The sequence below is a fragment of the Mobula hypostoma genome, chromosome 2 (genome assembly GCF_963921235.1).
Source record: "Mobula hypostoma chromosome 2, sMobHyp1.1, whole genome shotgun sequence".
Taxonomy (NCBI): Eukaryota; Metazoa; Chordata; class Chondrichthyes; order Myliobatiformes; family Myliobatidae; genus Mobula; species Mobula hypostoma.
This window is the reverse complement of record NC_086098.1, coordinates 62,415,290-62,435,822: the sequence shown is the minus strand read 5'-3', so window position 1 is coordinate 62,435,822 and position 20,533 is coordinate 62,415,290. Positions and strand designations below refer to the sequence as shown.

At 41.3% G+C, this 20,533-nt stretch overlaps 1 protein-coding gene across 2 annotated transcripts in view; it reads right to left on the bottom strand.

Moving 5' to 3' along the window:
• adam17b (ADAM metallopeptidase domain 17b) overlaps nucleotides 1-20,533 on the bottom strand; it is a 91,637-nt gene that overhangs the window by 55,932 nt on the left and 15,172 nt on the right. For both annotated transcript variants that reach the window (XM_063037856.1, XM_063037866.1), the window contains exons 2-3: nucleotides 9,906-10,038; nucleotides 7,875-8,008 (exon numbers count right to left, since the gene is read on the bottom strand). In XM_063037856.1, coding sequence (XP_062893926.1) covers nucleotides 7,875-8,008; nucleotides 9,906-10,038 — 267 coding nt within the window. The remainder of the gene's footprint in view (nucleotides 1-7,874; nucleotides 8,009-9,905; nucleotides 10,039-20,533) is intronic.

Here is a 20,533-nt window from a genome sequence, read left to right as displayed (position 1 = left end):
TTTTAATTTTGCCTCTTTTTTGGCAAGCTTAGCTTTCTAAACACAGTAACTGACACTTCTAGAGATCAAATTATTGTTTTTTAATGAAATAAACTTCCAACTAATATTCCTTGTTTAGTTTCTTGTCGTAAACAGGGGCCAGTCTTCAGCTTTTAATAACAAGAAATAATTATTTTAAAGTTGAAAGGACAGCTTTGCAAACAGACACACTGTCTACAGAACTCAGGATGTTGGTTCATAGCACCCCTTCTCAAGAGCTGCAATGCAAAATAATGACCTATTTAATTGGGCAACACTGGCTAAGTTGCTTAGTTCAAGGCAGTTTAGGCTTAATAAGAATGGGGTAACGAACATCAAAGATTGACAGAAACAAGGAGTGAATTAGAATTCATTCTTCTGCCTTCAATTTCTGCGATGGATGACTGGTTCATCTGCAGTTCATAGTCCTTTTAGCTTATAGGAACTGTATCTGTGCTTTGGAAATCCTTTAGAAATAGTTCGCAATTTGGAAGTAATTTGAAAGATAGAAATCCTCGGTGAGTTATGAATGTGCTTTGAGAATGTTGTTTTGATATTAACGTGTATCACTGAAAGCTAGTGAACTGTGTTTAAACTGCTTTGTTAGTTGGAAGTATCTACTTGGCAGGGAGGGGAGACCCACCACTCAGATAGTGGGCATTGGCAGCTAAACTCACTGCAGAGGATAAACAGGGAAGTGAACTAGTTTTTCAAGATGGGTAGTTACAGTATAACCTCCCTTTAGTGAGGATACCCATAGCTATCTATATCAAATAGGGCATAGGGTCTTCATCTGAGTTTAGGTCTTTACGGCTAGCAAACCCAACACCATAACACCTTAGAGGATAATGCAATGACCATAATGTTATATGTCAAAGATTAAACTCTGTCTTGTTGAAAACTGGCTCTGCTATATCCAGCATCCCCATTTCCAGACACTGCCTGTTAGTTTCAGTAAGTTAAGATTTTCAACAAAGTCTCATTTAGAATCTTCTGAATTTAATGGAAATACTTGGCTGCTAGAAAACTTCAAGGATTCTTTCCATGCCCCATTAGTTCACTCTGCTTAAATTTTACATAAAATGAGTCTGATTTCATCAACTCTTATGTCCCGTTGGATGGATGTCCAGCTGAATATACGTCACAGTTAAGAAGTTGAATAGCATTATTTCTTATATAAGCACTAATCTATGAATGAAAAATAATTGTTATTACAATGCCATTTCCTATCCTAGTATTAGTCCTTATATAAATACTAATTTAATATTTTCCAACGTGACTAACTTAAGATTTTATTCTTTGGAGTTAAATTTCAGCACAAATATGTTAATTACTTCTATTTCTGCTTATCTTCATTCTGCCACATGAAATTAAATTTTTGAAACACTGCATCTTCAGGTTCAAAAGTTCAGCAAGTAAAAAGCCCAGACTATGTAAACTAACATGCCCTATTAACAGAAATGTCCATTGCCTGACCTATTTGGCATTTTCATCATTTACTGTTTGCATTCCTTATTTTCAGTACCACGGTATTTGTTTATATAGGACAGACAAAATTATTTTCGGGGATTAAAAGCTCAAAGGCAGCAGTCTAATTACCTCACAAATCCACCTCCCAGGCAAGAACTCACTGGTCACTCAAACTTCAAGACTAAAGCAGTCCCAATGAATCATGTGTGCTTATCCTCTCACTCACTTACAGTGTATTTTTGTTAATCCTATCCTCCCATTTACATCCACCTACAGAAGGTTTTAAGAGCACTTACCTCTTGAAATTAGTTCAGAAATTTACCAGCTAATCTGAAAAGTTATTTACAGCAGTAATTTATATTTCAATTGGTCCTAAAGCATACATTTATCAAAGGGCAATTGACTCTGACTAAATAATAGTGCATTGAGAGGGGGAAAATAAACAAATGAAAGAGACCCAAAGCAGCAAACAAGGTCAGGAGGGAATTCCTGAATGGCTTTAAGTCCATGAAGAGGATATTAAGAAAACATTAAGAAAATGTTTCCAGTGGTCAGAAAAGGCGAAGAACTGCCAAGTTGGTGTGGTCTTTCATTGATTCTATTATGGTTATTATTCTTTCGATTTGTTGGGTATGCCCGCAATAGAATGAATTTCAGGTTTGTATATGGTGACATGTATGTACTTTGATAATAAATTTACTTTCAACTTTGAACTTTAAAAAGGCCCTTGGACTTTGTTAAGGACAAGAAAGACTTGATGAAAGCCTTACCCTAGGACAGAGGACAGGAGCACAGGGCAGAGGAGTACTGATAAGCCCCACCAATGGTAGAGACCATGCTGCCTGCAAGGAATTCTGCAAGAGAAGGATGGTAGCAGGCAATGTTGTGGTTCTTCTTTGAATGTCGAACTTCGAGGTCGAACATGATAACAGCTATTTGGCAGTCTTGCTCCTACCTTTAAACTCAAAAAGGCCAATAGTACTGTAGTCTATAAAGTTTGGCTCTTTGATTTGTTGAACTTTAAAAAATGACGAAAATGCATCTTTTCAACACACTTTCATCTGGAAGAAATAAGGACTGCAAAAGCAAATGGGAAAGCTTTTATCTAATTAGAAGGTGCAAACAAATCAGATATGCAGGGTGAAACTGAGCCCAGACAGGTCAGACTTCTGGATAGTCTGTAGGTACTTACAGAAGATAAGATGGCTGAGTTTAATTTTATATCAAACAGAGAAAGTCATGGCACTAAAGACCACTTGGCCCAGTACAATACTGCCTGCTGGATTTTTTTTAAAATCTTATCAGATAAACAGTCAAAAGTAATGTCAACAAGGCAGAGCACTCCGAACCAATGCAAGCTGGGATTAGATTATTCATTTATGGTATCTGATATAGTACAGGATGCAGGCAGAAAAGCTTCGGATGATGTAATGTTTAGGGCAAGCTAGTTTGTAGAGTACTGAAAAGGGTACTGAAACTTCAGAAATAGGGATAAGACTAGACTTATCAATGCCCCTCCATCCATTCATAGGTTGCTTCTATCACATAATTAAATCACAGCTGATGTACATCTTAAATCCTTTTAGCTTCCTTGCTTCTACAACCTTTTGTACAGTTTTTAATTTATAAATTATGGTCCTGAAACTTTCAAAAAAATAACTTTAACAAAATAGGAAGGTGTTCCAGATTTCCACAAGTCTCTGCTTTAAGTGTTAGACATCACAACTGAACAGCTTAGCTCAAATTTTGAAACACTTCTAGACTAGTATAACCTTAAACCACCTCCCCACCCCAAACCTCCTTCGACTCTTTCCCAACAGTGGAAATAAGGTCTCTCTTTCAACACTGTCACCTGTCTTGTGCACTTTAAACAATGCTCCCTCTGATTTTTTTATAACTGCACAGACCAACCATTCCTTTGAGCAGGACATTTTTACACGGCCTGAAATCTGCGTGACAATATAGTAGAAGTCTATATTAAAGAAAATTCCATCCGTGTGGCAACAAAGTCTAGGTATGTGGAAGCATTTCAGTTACTGTGTGGCTGTACACCCACACAGCTTAGAGGGAACATTGATATTAAACCTCAATATAACTCCCTAATTTTCTAAGAGTATGGAAGTATAAATTTGGATAATGCAACATCTAAAATATTTATTGGTCAGTGTTAATTTAATTAACAACTATCCAATATTCAGCTGTGGATGAATTCCTAGGTTCTTGAGTTAAGTACTGAAAAGACTAATATCCTCACAATCCTTTTAACCCCAGTATGATTCGAATTAATCTATATGCTAAACCCTTCATACTCAATATATATCATTTTTCAGATGAATTGCCTAAAGCTAAAGCCAGTGCATAAGATTGGGGTCTAAGTAGGCCTCTATGCAGATGTAATGAAAATTGATAACTTTGTATTCCTGCCAATATTACATAAAAGACCACCATTTCTTTAGAAATATTAAACATCGCTCCACCTCTCCACTGAACTTCATTTGCCTGCTTATTTAACCTATCACATCTCCTTGCAACTTACTGTATGCATCGATTTTGCGAGGGGGATGGGACCCAGAGCGATAGAAAGAAGTGCATGGAGTAAAGCCAGATCTAACATACAGAGAGGCTTTGAGGAAAGAGAAGCAGAATAAATGGTGTAAAGACAGTAAGGTAGAAGGGCTGAAGTATGTGTACCTCAATGCAAGAAGCATCAGGAACAAAGGTGATGAACTGAGAGCTTGGATACATACATGGAGTTATGATGTAGTGGCCATTACAGAGACTTGGCTGGCACCAGGACAGGAATGGATTCTCAATATTCCTGGATTTCAGTGCTTTAAAAGGGATAGAGAGGGCGGAAAAAGGGGAGGAGGGGTGGCATTACTGGTCAGGAATACTATTACAGCTACAGAAAGGGTGGGTAATGTAGTAGGATCCTCTTTTGAGTCAATATGGGTGGAAGTCAGGAACAGAAAGGGAGCAGTTACTCTATTGGGGGTATTCTATAGGCCCTCTGGTAGCAGCAGAGATACAGAGGAGCAGATTGGGAGGCAGATTTTGGAAAGGTGCAAAAATAACAGGGTTGTTATCATGGGTGACTTTAACTTCCCTAATATTGATTGGCACCTGATTAGTTCCAAGGGTTTAGATGGGACAGAGTTTGTTAAGTGTGTCCAGGATGGATTCCTGTCACAGTACGTGGACAGGCTGACCAGGGGGAATGCCATACTAGATCTAGTACTAGGTAATGAACCGGGTCAGGTCACAGATCTCTCAGTGGGTGAGCATCTGGGGGACAGTGACCACCGCTCCATGGCCTTTATAATTATCATGGAAAAGGATAGAATCAGAGGGGACAGGAAAATTTTTAATTGGGGAAAGGCAAATTATGAGGCTATAAGGCTAGAACTTGCCGGTGTGAATTGGGATGATGTTTTTGCAGGGAAATGTACTATGGACATGTGGTTGATGTTTAGAGATTTCTTGCAGGATGTAAGGGATAAATTTGTCTCGGTGAGGAAGATAAAGAATGGTAGGGTGAAGGAACCATGGGTGACAAGTGAGGTGGAAAATCTAGTCAGGTGGAAGGAGGCAGCATACATGAGGTTTAGGAAGCAAAGATCAGGTGGGTCTATTGAGAAATATAGGGAAGCAAGAAAGGAGCTTAAGAAGGGGCTGAGAAGAGCAAGAAGGGGGCATGAGAAGGCCTTGGCAAGTAGGGTAAAGGAAAACCCCAAGGCATTCTTCAATTATGTGAAGAAAAAAAGGATGACAGGAGTGAAGGTAGGACCGATTAGAGTTAAAGGTGGGAAGATGTGCCTGGAGGCTGGGGAAGTGAGTGAGGTCCTCAATGAATACTTCTCTTCGGTATTCACCAATGAGAGGGAACTTGATGATGGTGAGGACAATATGAGTGAGGTTGATGTTCTGGAGCATGTTGATAGTAAGGGAGAGGAGGTGTTGGAGTTGTTAAAATGCATTAGGACAGATAAGTCCCTGGGCCTGATGGAATATTTCCCAGGCTGCTCCACGAGGCGAGAGAAGAGATTGCTGAGCCTCTGGCTAGGATCTTTATGTCCTCGTTGTCCACGGGAATGGTACTGGAGGATTGGAAGGAGGCGAATGTTGTTCCCTTGTTCAAAAAAGGTAGTAGGGATAGTCCGGGTAATTATAGACTAATGAGCCTTACATCTGTGGTGGGAAAGCTGTTGGAAAATATTCTTAGAGATAGGATATATAGGCATTTAGAGAATCATGGTCTGATCAGGGACAGTCAGCATGGCTTTGTGAAGGGCAGATCGTGTCTAACAAGCCTGATAGAGTTCTTTGAGGAGGTGACCAGGCATATAGATGAGGGTAGTGCAGTGGATGTGATCTATATGGATTTTAGTAAGGCATTTGACAAGGTTCCACACGGTAGACTTATTCAGAAAGTTAGAAGGCATGGATCCAGGGAAGTTTGACGAAGTGGATTCAGAATTGGCTTGCCTGCAGAAGGCAGAGGGTGGTGGTAGAGGGAGTACATTCAGATTGGAGGATTGTGACTACTGGTGTCCCACAAGGATCTGTTCTGGGACCTCTACTTTTCGTGATTTTTATTAACGACCTGGATGTGGGGGTAGAAGGGTGGGTTGGCAAGTTTGCAGATGACACAAAGGTTGGTGGTGTTGTAGATAGTGTAGAGGATTGTCAAAGATTGCAGAGAGACATTGATAGGATGCAGAAGTGGGCTGAGAAGTGGCAGACGGAGTTCAACCCAGAGAAGTGTGAGGTGGTACACTTTGGAAGGACAAACTCCAAGGCAGAGTACAAAGTAAATGGCAGGATACTTGGTAGTGTGGAGGAGCAGAGGGATCTCGGGGTACATGTCCACAGATCCCTGAAAGTTGTCTCACAGGTGGATAGGGTAGTTAAGAAAGCTTACGGGGTGTTAGCTTTCATAAGTCGAGGGATAGAGTTTAAGAGTCGCGATGTAATGATGCAGCTCTATAAAACTCTGGTTAGGCCACACTTGGAGTATTGTGTCCAGTTCTGGTCACCTCACTATAGGAAGGATGTGGAAGCATTGGAAAGGGTACAGAGGAGATTTACCAGGATGCTGCCTGGTTTAGAAAGTATGCATTATGATCAGAGATTAAGGGAGCTAGGGCTTTACTCTTTGGAGAGAAGGAGGATGAGAGGAGACATGATAGAGGTGTACAAGATAATAAGAGGAATAGATAGAGTGGATAGCCAGCGCCTCTTCCCCAGGGCACCACTGCTCAATACAAGAGGACATGGCTTTAAGGTAAGGGGTGGGAAGTTCAAGGGGGATATTAGAGGAAGGATTTTTACTTAGAGAGTGGTTGGTGCGTGGAATGCACTGCCTGAGTTAGTGGTGGAGGCAGATGCACTAGTGAAGTTTAAGAGACTACTAGACAGGTATATGGAGGAATCTAAGGTGGGGGCTTATATGGGAAGCAGGGTTTGAGGGTCGGCACAACATTGTGGGCCGAAGGGCCTGTACTGTGCTGTACTATTCTATGTTCTATGTTCTATGATACTATTAACCAGTGCTATTGCTAAAAATGTAACGAAAACCAATGGTCCCAAAACAGAGCATGTCAGGAGCTAACCAAGATTCAGTAAAGATGGAGAATGTTACTGAGATGGGAAGAGGCAAACTCTGCAACAAAGAAGTCACAGTGTTAGAGATTCAGCGATAAGAAAGTAGAACTGCAACTTATTCAGTTCAGTCTGGCACACTGTGAAGGAGGGGAAGGTTTGTGGCAAGATTCATAAACTAAACTTTAATCTTTACAATATTTAACTCAGGGACCTTGGAGTTCATCTACAACTCAATAATGGACAGTTGTTAATTAACTTATGCCTGACCAATAATCCTTTACAAGGTTAAAAGGGAGGCAATTTTTTTTTTAAAACAAAATTTAAGAGAAGCAATGGCTAGAAAAATAAACATGATAAATAATGATCTGTAGTGTAACCGATATTTTTTTTAAACTTTTGTGCCCACAGTTACCTTATCATCATTTATATAACAAACGTAACTAATTTGGTCACCCGCAGTTTAAGATAATGTATAAACTTTCAGTAAATAATAAAAAACTCACAAGTGTAAAGTACCCTGGTAGTCATGACAACTGTAGCACAGGACTTCTACTTAGCGCGTGATCTAATGACTTATCCAGACCCATAGAGTTCATGAAAATGTCTTATTTTGAACAATTCCTCTCAAATTCAATCGTCCCATTACAATAAAAAAATTGATATTAAATGAATATTTGACTTGAATTCTTTTATTTGAAAAACTGCTATAGGTTATAACAGAAGACATGTTTTATGTACAGTATCATTTTCTGTAATCACTCAATTTAATTATATGTACTAACCAATCACATGGCCAGAAAAGAAATTTTTCCATTGCACAGGATATTCTTCCTCATTTCCTTCTCCATCCACTATGACTGCTTTGAAAGTTTCAGAAAAATGCTCCATATTTGAAGTTAAGTACAAGTTAAAATTTCTGTGAAACAGGAAGTTCAAAGAATTTTCAAAGAATAAACAGCTATTATTATAGTAGTTCTGACTTTCATATGCATGCATCTTTATCTGATGCTCTAAAATATAAATTGGCAGCATAATCAAAATATATCACAGCATTTTCCACTGCACCAAATTACAGCTGGCCAAATTAACACATGGGATTATGTAAAATTGATGTAAGTCACCATGATAGAACATCTCCCATCCCCCACCCCCCCAATTGGTCAAATAACGCATCCTTAACATTTTAAGCACAGGCATATAATTCATACTGAATTGAAATGCAATTACTGATACCAAGATTGTTAGGTTCATTTTTTCTTTAAATCTTGCTTCTTTTTTAATTTTCTTTTCCCATTCAGGCTAAAAGTGCAGAAGTACAGTCCGTTCCCATAATATCAATGCCTCTTCAAGCAACACTCTTCCAGGCAGAATTATACATTTGTGATTCTCCCAACTGCCATATAATCTCCACTCAGCATCTTTCCCGTGTGATACAACTCAGCAACAGTGAGACTTGAAGTAGAACCAACAGAACATAGAAATATGCTGATAATAATCTAGAGACACGAGATTTTGCAGATGCTGGAAATCTTGAGCAATACATAAAAAAATGTTGGAGGAAAATGAATAATCAACATTTCAAGCTGAGACCTGTCATCAGACTGGAAAGGAAGAGGAAAGAGCCAGAATAGAAAGGTGGGGGAGGGCAGGAGTACAAGCTGTCAGGTGACAGGCGAGAAGGAATAAAAGGGAATTTTGTGAGAAGCTAAGAGACGGTATATAGAAGAAGTAAAGGGTTAAAGAAGAAGGAGTATGATAGGAGAGGAGAGTAGGCTGTGGAATAATGGGGAGGAGGTGGACAACCAGTGGGAGGTGATGAATAGGTCATGAAAGTGGGCAAGGGTAGTGAGAGGGCCACCAGGATGACAGAAAACATCCTGTCAGTAAAGGAGGCTGTGAACAGGCACCATCAAGTGTGGGAATGGAAAGTAGAATTGAAATGGGTGGCCACTGGGAGATCTCGATTGTTGCGACCTATAGAGCAAACGTGCTTGATGAACCATCCTCCAAACTGTGTTGGGTCTCACCAATGCAGAGGAGGCTGCAACAAATGAACCTGACAGGCTCACAGGTGAAGCACTGCCACACCTGCAAGTACTGTTTAGGGTCTTTATTTTTTGTGATGAAAGAGGAGCTGTAAGGGCAGGTGTGGCACTGGCATGGATGCAGAGATAAGCATCAGGACTCTCCATTCCCCCACCTGGCTACCTTCCCCCTCGCCTGGACTCAGCTATCACCTGACAACTTGTACTCATCTACTCCCCCCCAGCTTTTTATTTTGCCTCTTTCTTTCCAGTCTTCATGAGGAAACTTAGCCCGAAACACTGACTATTCATTTCCCTCTGTAGCTGAGGCCTGACCTGCTGAGTTTCCCCAGCATTCTGTGTGTGATGCTGAACTTCGTTTCGTAACTTTCATTGACCCAAAAATGTGGATATGATAAACATTTATATTTTCTAAGCTGCAACAATAATTGTGGCAGGTTACATTTTGCTCAGGATAAAACAACTCAATTGCTAGCATGCTAAATCATAAATATTGTAAGTTAGAACAAGTGAACTAATCTCATACGGATTTTAGGAGAAAAGGCAGGAAGAAGAAAATGTGCTGGCTTCCTGCATCTAGTGTATGTACTGCTAACCAATATTACGAGCGTAGGTTAACTGAGTAACCATTTTAACATCTTGAGAAAAACATCTCTCTAACCAGTAACATTTTCAGTTTATAATTCTTAACGTTACATCTTTTATCATTTCCCTGTGATTATAGTTTGAGAATGAAATCACCTGTATTAAAAAAATAATCAATCTTACCTATTCAGGGCTGAAAACTGTACCGATTGTTCTAAGTGAGTCTGTGGTTCTGCATCGCGTTTTCTTACGGAATGTTGGCGGATATCCGACAGTGAGAGGATATCATAATCAGTTAATAGTCCACTCAAAACATCTGTTTCAAAAATTTAGAATTGAAACAAAAATTCTTTTAGATCATTGTTCAGTTGGCTCTCAATTGTCCAGCACAATGGAACAGACATCAACTGAGATCATGGTTAAAAGTGCATACTTCAAATAATAATGCGAACCACATTAACAGGCATCAAACATAGTACTTATTTATAAAAATGGTCACGTTTGTTTCGGAACTGTCTCACAGTGATAACTTCTTCCAGTTTTGCTTCTATTTACAGGGCTTGCAGATCTATTTACAGTCCAATATTACATTCTGAGATACAGTCCTGTTGAGTAAATAAGCTTCAATAACCTTGAAAGGTTTTTAGTTTATATTTAAAACTATATAACTAAAACACATTAGTGTACCATTCTTAGATACAGGAAATAAACTCCTGCAATATTCAAAGTGTTAGAAGACAGTCTTCCAAGCTTGACAGTGTTGGCCTTTGAAGTTAATATCATGGGACATAGAACATAATTAAACAATAAAACAGCTGCTGAATAAAACAGTGTTCATGCACTGTACACTAAACTACTGGCACTGTACGTGTTATTTTCTTCCTGTATCACAAACATGAATTGATTTCAAGGTGGTTAAACCAACAGATGATGCAAAATTATCTATGGAATCACAGGAAGCAATTAAACAACTATAAAATGAGACAGAGACAATATCAATGGACAGAATAATAACATCAAATGTATTGCAGTTACGTGCAAACAATTGGACATTGAAAGAATAATGTGTCACCAAGAACATTTGGAGTACTGTGCTCAGTTCTGATCGCCTCACTAAAAGAAGGATGTGGAAACCACAGAAAGGGTGCACAGGAGATTTACAAGGATGTTGCCTGGATTGGGGAGCATGCATTATGAGAATAGGTTGAGTGAACTCGGACTTTTCTCTTTGGAGCGCTGGAGGATGAGAGGTGACCTGATAGAGGTGTACAAGATAATGAGAGGCATTGATCGTGTGGATAGTCAGAGGCTTTTTCCCAGGGCTGAAATGGCTAGCACAAGAGGGCATAGTTTTAAGGTGCTTGAAAGTAGGTACAGAAGGGATGTCGGGGTAAGTTTTTTTTAAAGCAGAGAATGGTGAGTGCGTGGAATGGGCTGCCGGCAGAGGCGGTGGAGGCAGAAACAATAGAGTCTTTTAAGAGATTCCTGGATGGATACATGGAGCTTAGAAAAATAGAGGGCTATGGGTAAGCCTAGGTAGTTCTAAGGTAAGGACATGTTCAGCACAGCTTTGCGGGCCAAAGGGCCTGTATTGTGCTATAGGTTTTCTATGTTTCTAACAAGAAAATGTCAAGGATTGGGCTGGTAGGTGATAGGATTTATACATGCTATTGAGTAAGAGGTTATGAATGCCACCAACATATATAAAAAACACTCAACTTGGCTTTTCATAACACTCCATTTGCCCAATGTTTCATTATTAGGAATTAAACTACATCATACACATCAACAAGATAGTCACTAAACAAAGAACGACAAAAGCTGGTCAACATTACTTAACAACAGGTGGCCAACCTCCTAAGCTACTCTCGCCATTTCCTCATCCTCTCATAATTCATGATGCATTTTGCAAGATTCACAACAAATATGATGAAACACTGACCACCACCTGCACAGGTGCAACCATTACCACACACACTCAGTGGCCACTTTATTAGGTACACTTGTACACCTGCTCGTTAATGCAAATATCTAATTAGCCAATTATCATGTAAACATGGTCAAGAGGTTTTTTTTTATTGTTTAGACGAAACATTAGAATGGAGAAGGAATGTGATTTAAGTGACTTTGACAGTGGAATGATTGTTGGGGGCAGATGGGATGGTTCAAGTTCCTCAGAAACTGCTAATCTCCTGGTATTTTCATGCTTAACAGTCTCTAGAAATTACAGAGAATGGTGCAGAAAACAAAATATGTCCAGTGAGTGGAAGTTCTATAGGTGAAAATGCCTGGTCAATGTGGGAGATCAGAGGAGAATGGCCAGACTACTTCAACTTGACAGGAAGGAAACAGTGACTCGAATAATTATGGGTCACAACAGTGGTGTACAGAACAGCATCTCCAGATGCACAATACATCCAACCTTGAACTGGATGGGCTACAGTAGAAGACCATGAACATATACTCAGTGGCCACTGGATTAAATACAGGAGTTGAAGTGTATAAGCAGTTTGAAACTCACCAGTTGGTTAATAGTCAACAACCAATCCACCCACCACTGGCGTGTAATGGACTGAATGGGTACAAAGTGGACAACAGAGTGGCTCTAGCTGCTACACCCACTGTCTCACAGTGCCAGTGACCCTGATCTCAGATGCTGCCTAAAGAGTTCGCATGTTTCCCCTGTAACCACATGGGCATCCTCTGAGTGCAAATTTCTCCCCAATTAACCACCATAAATTGCCCCAAGCATGTAGGTGAGCAGTAAAATCTGGGGTACTTCACGAAAATGTGAGATCAATATAAAGTTAGCATAAATGAGTGGTTTGATGTTGAGGAATCTATGTGTCTATGAACCTATAGGACACACTGCAATAACTTACATTTCCTTCACAAGCTCTTTCTAGCTACATATTATCACAACGCACAAGAACTACAAGAACACGAAAATACAATCTGTATGCTTTGCTTGAAGTAAAATATCATTGCAATCTCTGCAATACAATGCTATCTATGAACACAGAAAACAGACACTGTAGAAACCATATCAATTTGTCCCATAATTAACAGACTAATGCAAAAGTATAAATAAATCAACTGAATGCAGGATCTGTATCCATACAATAGTCAAACAATAGATCTTGGGGAAAACGACCTGGCTGTAGGTGGACAAAAGTCTGTGTACATCTCTTCTCTAAGCAATTTTCAAAGTTGATTGAATTAACTTAATTCCAAATGTAAGTACAGTGGATTCAATTAACTGGAATACATCAGGACCAGTATGTTTTGGTCCAATTAAGCAGCTGCCCCAGTTAGCTGAAGTTTCACGGAAATAGTTTAAAAAGGTATAAAAAAGATTAATTTTAACTGAGTAACAAATTGTGCATTTAAACTAAATACATTTAAAGGCAGCATCCATAATTAAGAACACCCATCACTCAGGACAAGGACATTCCCTCTTCTCGTTCTTATCACCAGGAAGGGGGTGCAGAAGCCTGAAGGCACACACTCAGCGATTCAGGACCAGCCCTACAATTCTTAAATGGACATTGAACCCATGAACTCAATCTCACTTTTTTATATTATTTCTGTTTTTGCACTATTTTTAATTTAACTATTTAACATTATATATTATATATACTTACTGTAATTGATTTTTTCTGTATTATATATATTGTACTGCTGCTGCTAAGTTAACAAATTTCACAACATATGCAGTGATATTGAACGATTCTGATTCTGATACAGAACAAATTAGAACACTACCAATATCTCTAAAGTAAAGGCATCCGTTAGTCTTGCGAGACCATGGATCTGCACCTGGAAAGTCTTCACTCTCCAGGGTGCAGGCCTGAGCAAGGTTGTATGGAAGACCAGCAGTTGCCCATGCTGCAAGTCTCCCCTCTCCACGACACCAATGTTGTCCAAGGGAAGGGCATTAGGACCCATACAGCTTGGCACCAGTGTTGTCGCAGAGCAATGTGTGATTAAGTATCTTGCTCAAGGACACAACACGTTTCCTTGGCTGGGGCTCGAACTCAGAACCTTCAGGTCGCTAGTCCAATGCCTTAACCACTTGGCCACGTGCCCACACTACCAATATCTCTACAGTACTGTAAAACTGTATATTATTTCCTAATAGTTAGCAACAGAGGAATTTGTCTAGTGTATGCTGCCATGTTCTTTTGTTTGACTGTAAGTCGACAAAGTCAGCACAGACAGCTAGTGTAGATAATGGTCTACTTTCATACAACGCTCATTTCATTCTCCATATCTTCATTTTCATCGTAATATTCAAGATGATTGTGAATACTTTTGAGTTCCTCGTAGATCCTAACTTGTTGAAGTAGTGAAATCTTTACAGTACAGGCAACCCATGTTCAATTCCCACCGCTGCCTGTAAGGAGTTCGTACACTCTCCCTGTAACAGCACGGATTTCCTCCCCCAGTCAACAGAGGTACTGGTTGGTAGGTTAATTAGTCATGGCAATTTGTCCCGTGGTCAGGCTCAGATAAAATGAAGGGCTAGAAGGGCCTACTCCACACTTCATCTCAAGAAATAAAAATATTTTCACTCCCACTCAATTCTCACATCTCCAAGCCTGAACGTTTAAAACCGCAGTGAGCAAAACAGTTCTGATCTGTCTTACTGCTTACTTCTTGCCAATTATCAGTGACAAAAATCACTGCTTTTTGAACACAATCACACGCAACTGATGCTACTTAAAAACTGTTCAGTCTAGACACAGTGCAGTATCTAATAGCCACGCAAGTGCACATGACCGATGCTAGTTAGAAACTGTTCGCAATGTTTCTCCTGTCCTAATTAAGTGGCATAGTGTCCCAAATAAACAAAAGGAATCCCAGCTATTTTCTCAATTAGCTTTTGTTTACCTTGTGAAGGCACAGCGACAACTCGCGGATACCTCCTCTTATTTACCCCTCAATCATGACCAGGCCATTGTCTCCCACACTATCACCAACTTTATCAGCTCAGGGGATCTCCCATCCACTGCTACCAATCTTATAGTTCCCACACCTCGCACTTCCCTTTTCTACCTCCTACCCAAGATCCACAAACCTGCCTGTCCAGGTAGACCCATTGTCTCAGCTTGCTCCTGCCCCACCGAACTCATTTCTGCATACCTCAACACTATTTTATCCCCTCCTTGTTCAATCCCTTCCCACCTAATGTTCGTGACACTTCTCACGCTCTGAATTTTTTCAATGATTTTAAGTTTCCTGGCCCCCACCGCTTTATTTTCACCATGGATGTCCAGTCCCTATATACCTCCATTCCCCACCAGGAAGGTCTCAAAGCTCTCCACTTCTTTTTGGATTCCAGACCCAACCAGTTCCCCTCTACCACCACTCTCCTCCATCTAGCAGAATTAGTCCCTACTCTTAATAATTTCTCCTTTGGCTCCTCCCACTTCCTCCAAACTAAAGGCTGATTTATACTCATGCATACGGGCTACGCCATATCCTACGCTGTAGGCCTGAATTAAACTTTTGCGTAGCCCTACGCCGTAGCGAGCATGCATAGTTGTGTCTGCGTTGCTCTGCAATTCACCACCAAATCGCAAGCTGGCGGTGAGGTTTCTATGCCACTATGTTGAGTTTCTTCGTGACAGACGTGGACGAGGAAATGCATTTCAAATATTTTCAGATGTCAGCAGGTAGATTTGACTATTTGGTTCATCGTCTCCAACCATCTATTTTGCAACAGTGTACAGACATGGCAGAGAAAAGCAACCAGAAATGTGTATGAGGAAATACGATGCTACCAAGCGGACCAATCACAGTTGTTGCGGTCTGCGTTGCCACAACGCACAAGTTACGTTTTTGGGGAGGTGCACGTCACCCTACCGCGTAGGGTTTGGCGTAGAGTATGCAGTACCTACGGCATACATTTGACACACAAGTATAAATCAGCCTTTGAGGTGTAGCCATGGGCGCCCGTATGGGTCCCAGCTATGCCTGCCTTTTTGTTGGCTTTCTGGAACAATCCATGTTCCAAGCCTATACCGGTATCTATCCCCCACTTTTCCTTCGCTACATCGACGACTGCATTGGCGCTGCTTCCTGCACACATGCTGAGCTCGTTGACTTTATTAACTTTGCCTCCAATTTCCACCCTGCCCTCAAGTTTACCTGGTCCATTTACGACACCTCCCTCCCCTTTCTAGGTCTTTCTGTCTCTATCTCTGGAGACAGCTTATCTACTGATCTCCACTATAAGCCTATGGACTCTCACAGCTACCTGGACTATTCCTCTTCCTACCCTGTCTCTTGCAAAAATGCCATCCCCTTCTCGCAATTCCTCCATCTCTGCCACATCTGCTCTCAGGATGAGGCTTTTCATTCTAGGACGAAGGAGATGTCTTCCTTTTTTAAAGAAAGGGGCTTCCCTTCCTCCACCATCAACTCTGCTCTCAAACACATCTCTCCCATTTCATGCACATCTGCTCTCAACCCATCCTCCCGCCACCCCACTAGGAATAGGGCTCCCCCTTGTCCTCACCTACCACCCCACCAGCCTCCAGGTCCAACATATTATTCTCCGCAACTTCTGCCACCTTCAAAGGGATCCCACCACCAAGCACATCTTTCCCTCCCCCCCAACTTTCTGCTTTCCGCAGGGATCGGTCCCTACGCGACTCCCTTGTCCATTCGTCCCCCCCATCCCTTCCCATCAATCTCCCTCCCGGCACTTATCCTTCTCCCGGCACTTATCCTTGTAAGCGGAACAAGTGCTACACATGCCCTTACACTTCCTCCCTTAGCACCATTCAGGGCTCCAGACAGTCCTTCCAGGTGAGGCGACACTTCACCTGTGAGTCGGCTGGGGTGATATACTGTGTCCGGTGCACCCGGTGTGGCCTTCTATATATTGGTGAGACCCGACGCAGGCTGGGAGATTGTTTCACTGAACACCTACGCTCTGTCCACCAGAGGAAGCAGGATCTCCCAGTGGCCACATATTTTAATCCCACGTCCCATTTCCTTTCTGATATGTCTATCCATGGCTTCCTCTACTGTCAAGATGAAGCCACACTCAGGTTGGAGGAACAACACCTTATATTCCATCTGGGTAGCCTCCAACCTGATGGCATGAACACTGACTTCTCTAACTTCCATTAATGCCCCTCCTCCCCTTCATACCCCATCCCTTATTTCTTTATTCCGTGTTTTTCTTCTCTCTCTCTTTTTTCTCCCTCTGTCCCTCTCACTATAACTCCTTGCCTGCTCTCCATCCTCTGGGCTCCCCTCCCCCTTTCTTTCTCCCTAAGCTTCCTGTCCCATGATCCTCTCCCTTCTCTAGCCTTGTATCCCTTTTGCCAATCACCTGTCCAGCTCTTAGCTCTATCCCTCCCCTTCTTGTCTTCTCCTATCATTTCGGATCTCCCTCTCCCCCTCCCCCTCCCCCTTTCAAATCTCTGACTATCTCTTCTTTCAGTTAGTCCTGACGAAGGGTCTCAGCCCGAAACGTCGACTACCTCTTCCTATAGATGCTGCCCGGCCTGCTGCGCTCACCAGCATTTTTTGTGTGTGTTGTTGAATTTCCAGCATCTGCAGATTTCCTCATGTTTGCGTTTGTTTTCTAGAGTTGTCCCAAATAACCAGCTGCCCTGCTTAATCGATGGCCCAATTAACCTGAATCCATTGTACTAATATCCAAAAAACTAGTGTTATCAAAAGCAGATACGACAGTACTACTGATTGCCACCTTCACTCTTAACGTACCATTAATTCAAGTTTACAAAATGTTTGAGTGTTAAAGCCTAGATGTTCCCCACTGACCTTGAAAAGTCTGCACACAAATATCGAGTGTTATTTTTGTGGCAAGGATTTAATCATATGTGATAGTACAGTAAAACATCAATATCCTTTCTATGCCTGCTTTGAAAGGGAGAATATAACTACAGCTGTGAAGATCCCTGCTGCACCCAGTGACCCTGTGATCTCTGTCTCAGAGGCCGATGTCAGGCTCTTTAAAGAGGATGAACCCTCAGAAGGCGGGCAATCCCGATGGAGTACCTGGTAAGGCTCTGAAGACTTGCGCAAATCAACTGGGGGGAGTATTCCAGGACATTTTCAACCTCTCACTGCTACAGGCAGAAGTTCCCACTTGCTTCAAAAAAGACAACGATTATACCAGTGCCTCAGAATAAAGTGAGCTGTCTTAATGACTATCACCCAGTAGCACTCACATCGACAGTGATGAAATGCTTTGAGAAGTTGGGCATGACTAGACTGAACTCCTGCCTCAGCAAGGACCTGGACCCATTGCAATTATCCTATCACCACAATAGGTCAATGGCAGATGCAATCTCAATGGCTCTCCACACGGCTTTAGACCATCTGGACAACACAAACACCGATGTCAGAATGCCGTTCATCGACTGTATCTCAGCATTCAACACCATCGTTGCCACAATCCTGATTGAGAAGTTGCAGAACCTGGGCCTCTGTACCTCCCTCTGCAATTGGATCCTTGACTTCTTAACCGGAAGACCACAATCAGTGCAGATTGGTGATAATATCTCCTCCTCACTGACAATCAACACAGGTGCACCTCAGGTGTGTGTACTCAGCCCACTGCTCTACTCTCTCTATACCCATGATTATGTGACTAGGCAGAACTCAAATACCATCTATAAATTTACTAATGATACAACCATTGTTGGTAGAATCTCAGATGGAGATGAAAGGGCATACAGGAGGAGCAAGATATGCCAACTAGTGGGGTGGTGTCGCAGCAACTACCTTGCTCAACATCAGTAAGGTGAAAGAGCTGATTGTGGACTCCAGGAAGGGTAAGACGAAGGAACACATACCAATGCTCATAGCAGGATCAGAAGTGGAGACAGTGAGCAGTTTCAAGGTCCTGGGTGTCAAGATCTCTGAGGACCTAACCTGGTCCCAAAATTTCGACGTAGTTATAAAGAAGGCAAGAAAGCAGTTACTATACTTCATTAGGAGTTTGAAGAGATTTGGCATGTCAACAAATACACTCAAAAACTTCTATAGATGTACTGTGGAGAACATTCTGACAGGCTGCATCACTGTCTGGTATGGCGGGGGGGGGGGGGGCTACTGCACAGGACCAAAAGAAGCTGCAGAGAGTTGTAAATTTAGTCAGCTCCATCTTGGGTAACACACACTCTTACTATCTCTTCTTTCAGTTAGTCCTGACGAAGGGTCTCGGCCTGAAACATCGACTGTGCTTCTTCCTATAGATGCTGCCTGACCTGCTGCGTTCCACCAGCATTTTGTGTGTGTTGCTTGAACTTTCAGCATCTGCAGATTTCCTCGTGTTTCCATCTTGGGTACTAGCTTACAAAGTACCCAGGACATCTTCAAGGAGTGGTGTCTCAGAAAGGCAGTGTCCATTATTAAGAATCTCCAGCACCCAGGGCATGCCCTTTTCTCACTGTTACCATTAGATAGGAGATACAGAAGCCTGAAGGCACACACTCAGTGATTCAGGAATAGCTTCTTCTTCTTTGCCATCCTAAATGGACACTACTTCACTTTTTTAATGCATGTTATTTTTTTTTGCACGATTTTTAATCTATTCAATACACATATACAGTGATCGATTTACTTATTTATTATTATTTTTCCCTCTTCTTCTATATTATGTATTGCATTGAACTGCTGCTGCTAAGATAACAAATTATACAACGCATGCCGGTGATAATAAACCTGATTCTGATATCCTGCAACAATGAGTAATTACCAGGCTCAGCAAGCAGATAGAAGTATGCCAGCAGAACTCGCACAATTCATTAACCAAATTTGTAAACATTTCATAGCAAATCAAATAAAGATTGTAAAAGCAGGAATTATCTGCAAAGTACAATGTTTATGTTGGAATGGCATTCCTCACATGTGCCACTGTTTTTTTTTGAGTCCTTGAGGCTAAGCAGTAATTACGATTTAAAACACCACTATACTCACACGCTCACGTAACACAACATAGTCCTTTTCAGGTGTTTCTTTTAAAGCAAAAATATTTGTCATTGCAGATTACTAATTTCTGAAGACAAAATTGGAGAAATCTTCAAAACGGCACACTCGGTAAAGGAGCAGGGAATGGCAGACAGCAATTTCAACATTTCTGAGTCAAAGGCAAAAACAGGACTTGGGCTCAATATACTGGAAACAAAAGTGTAATATTTGAATGTTGATACATACTATAAACACAGTATCATTCTTAAATATAATTTTGCAATTGACCACATTGCCATATCCTTGGCATTCTGCTATCAATTTTATACGAGAATAAAGAGCCAGAATAAAGGTCCTCCACAACTTATGGCTATCCCATACATACAAACAAGCACTTAGGAGACCAGCAGGATGGATGGGGATGGATTTTTTGGCTCCTAGGTGACAATGGATATTTTCCACATGCCATTTCTCCAGGCCAGAGCAGAGGTGGGAACACTGAGTAGACTGAGATGGTGACTCACTCACTGAGTCAGTGAGGCTGCTGGCAGCCATCTTCCAATGCCTACTTGCTTTCCTATCACAGTTGTTGCCGTGATCCTCTCCCACACACTGCTTTTGTTCATTTCTAGATTATGAACCATCCTTGGGAATGGAGCATAACATGGTGACTGCCTGCATACTGATTAAATATATTGTGCCAATTTACAAAGAAAAGCCAACAGTTTCCTGATATTGAGATAACACTCTTTGTAGGACATCAGTGAACTGAAAGATATTAAGACAACAATCCAGCAGGAACAAGAAAAACAAAAAAAAACATTAAATCATGTTACTTTCAAGTTTTCTGAGTT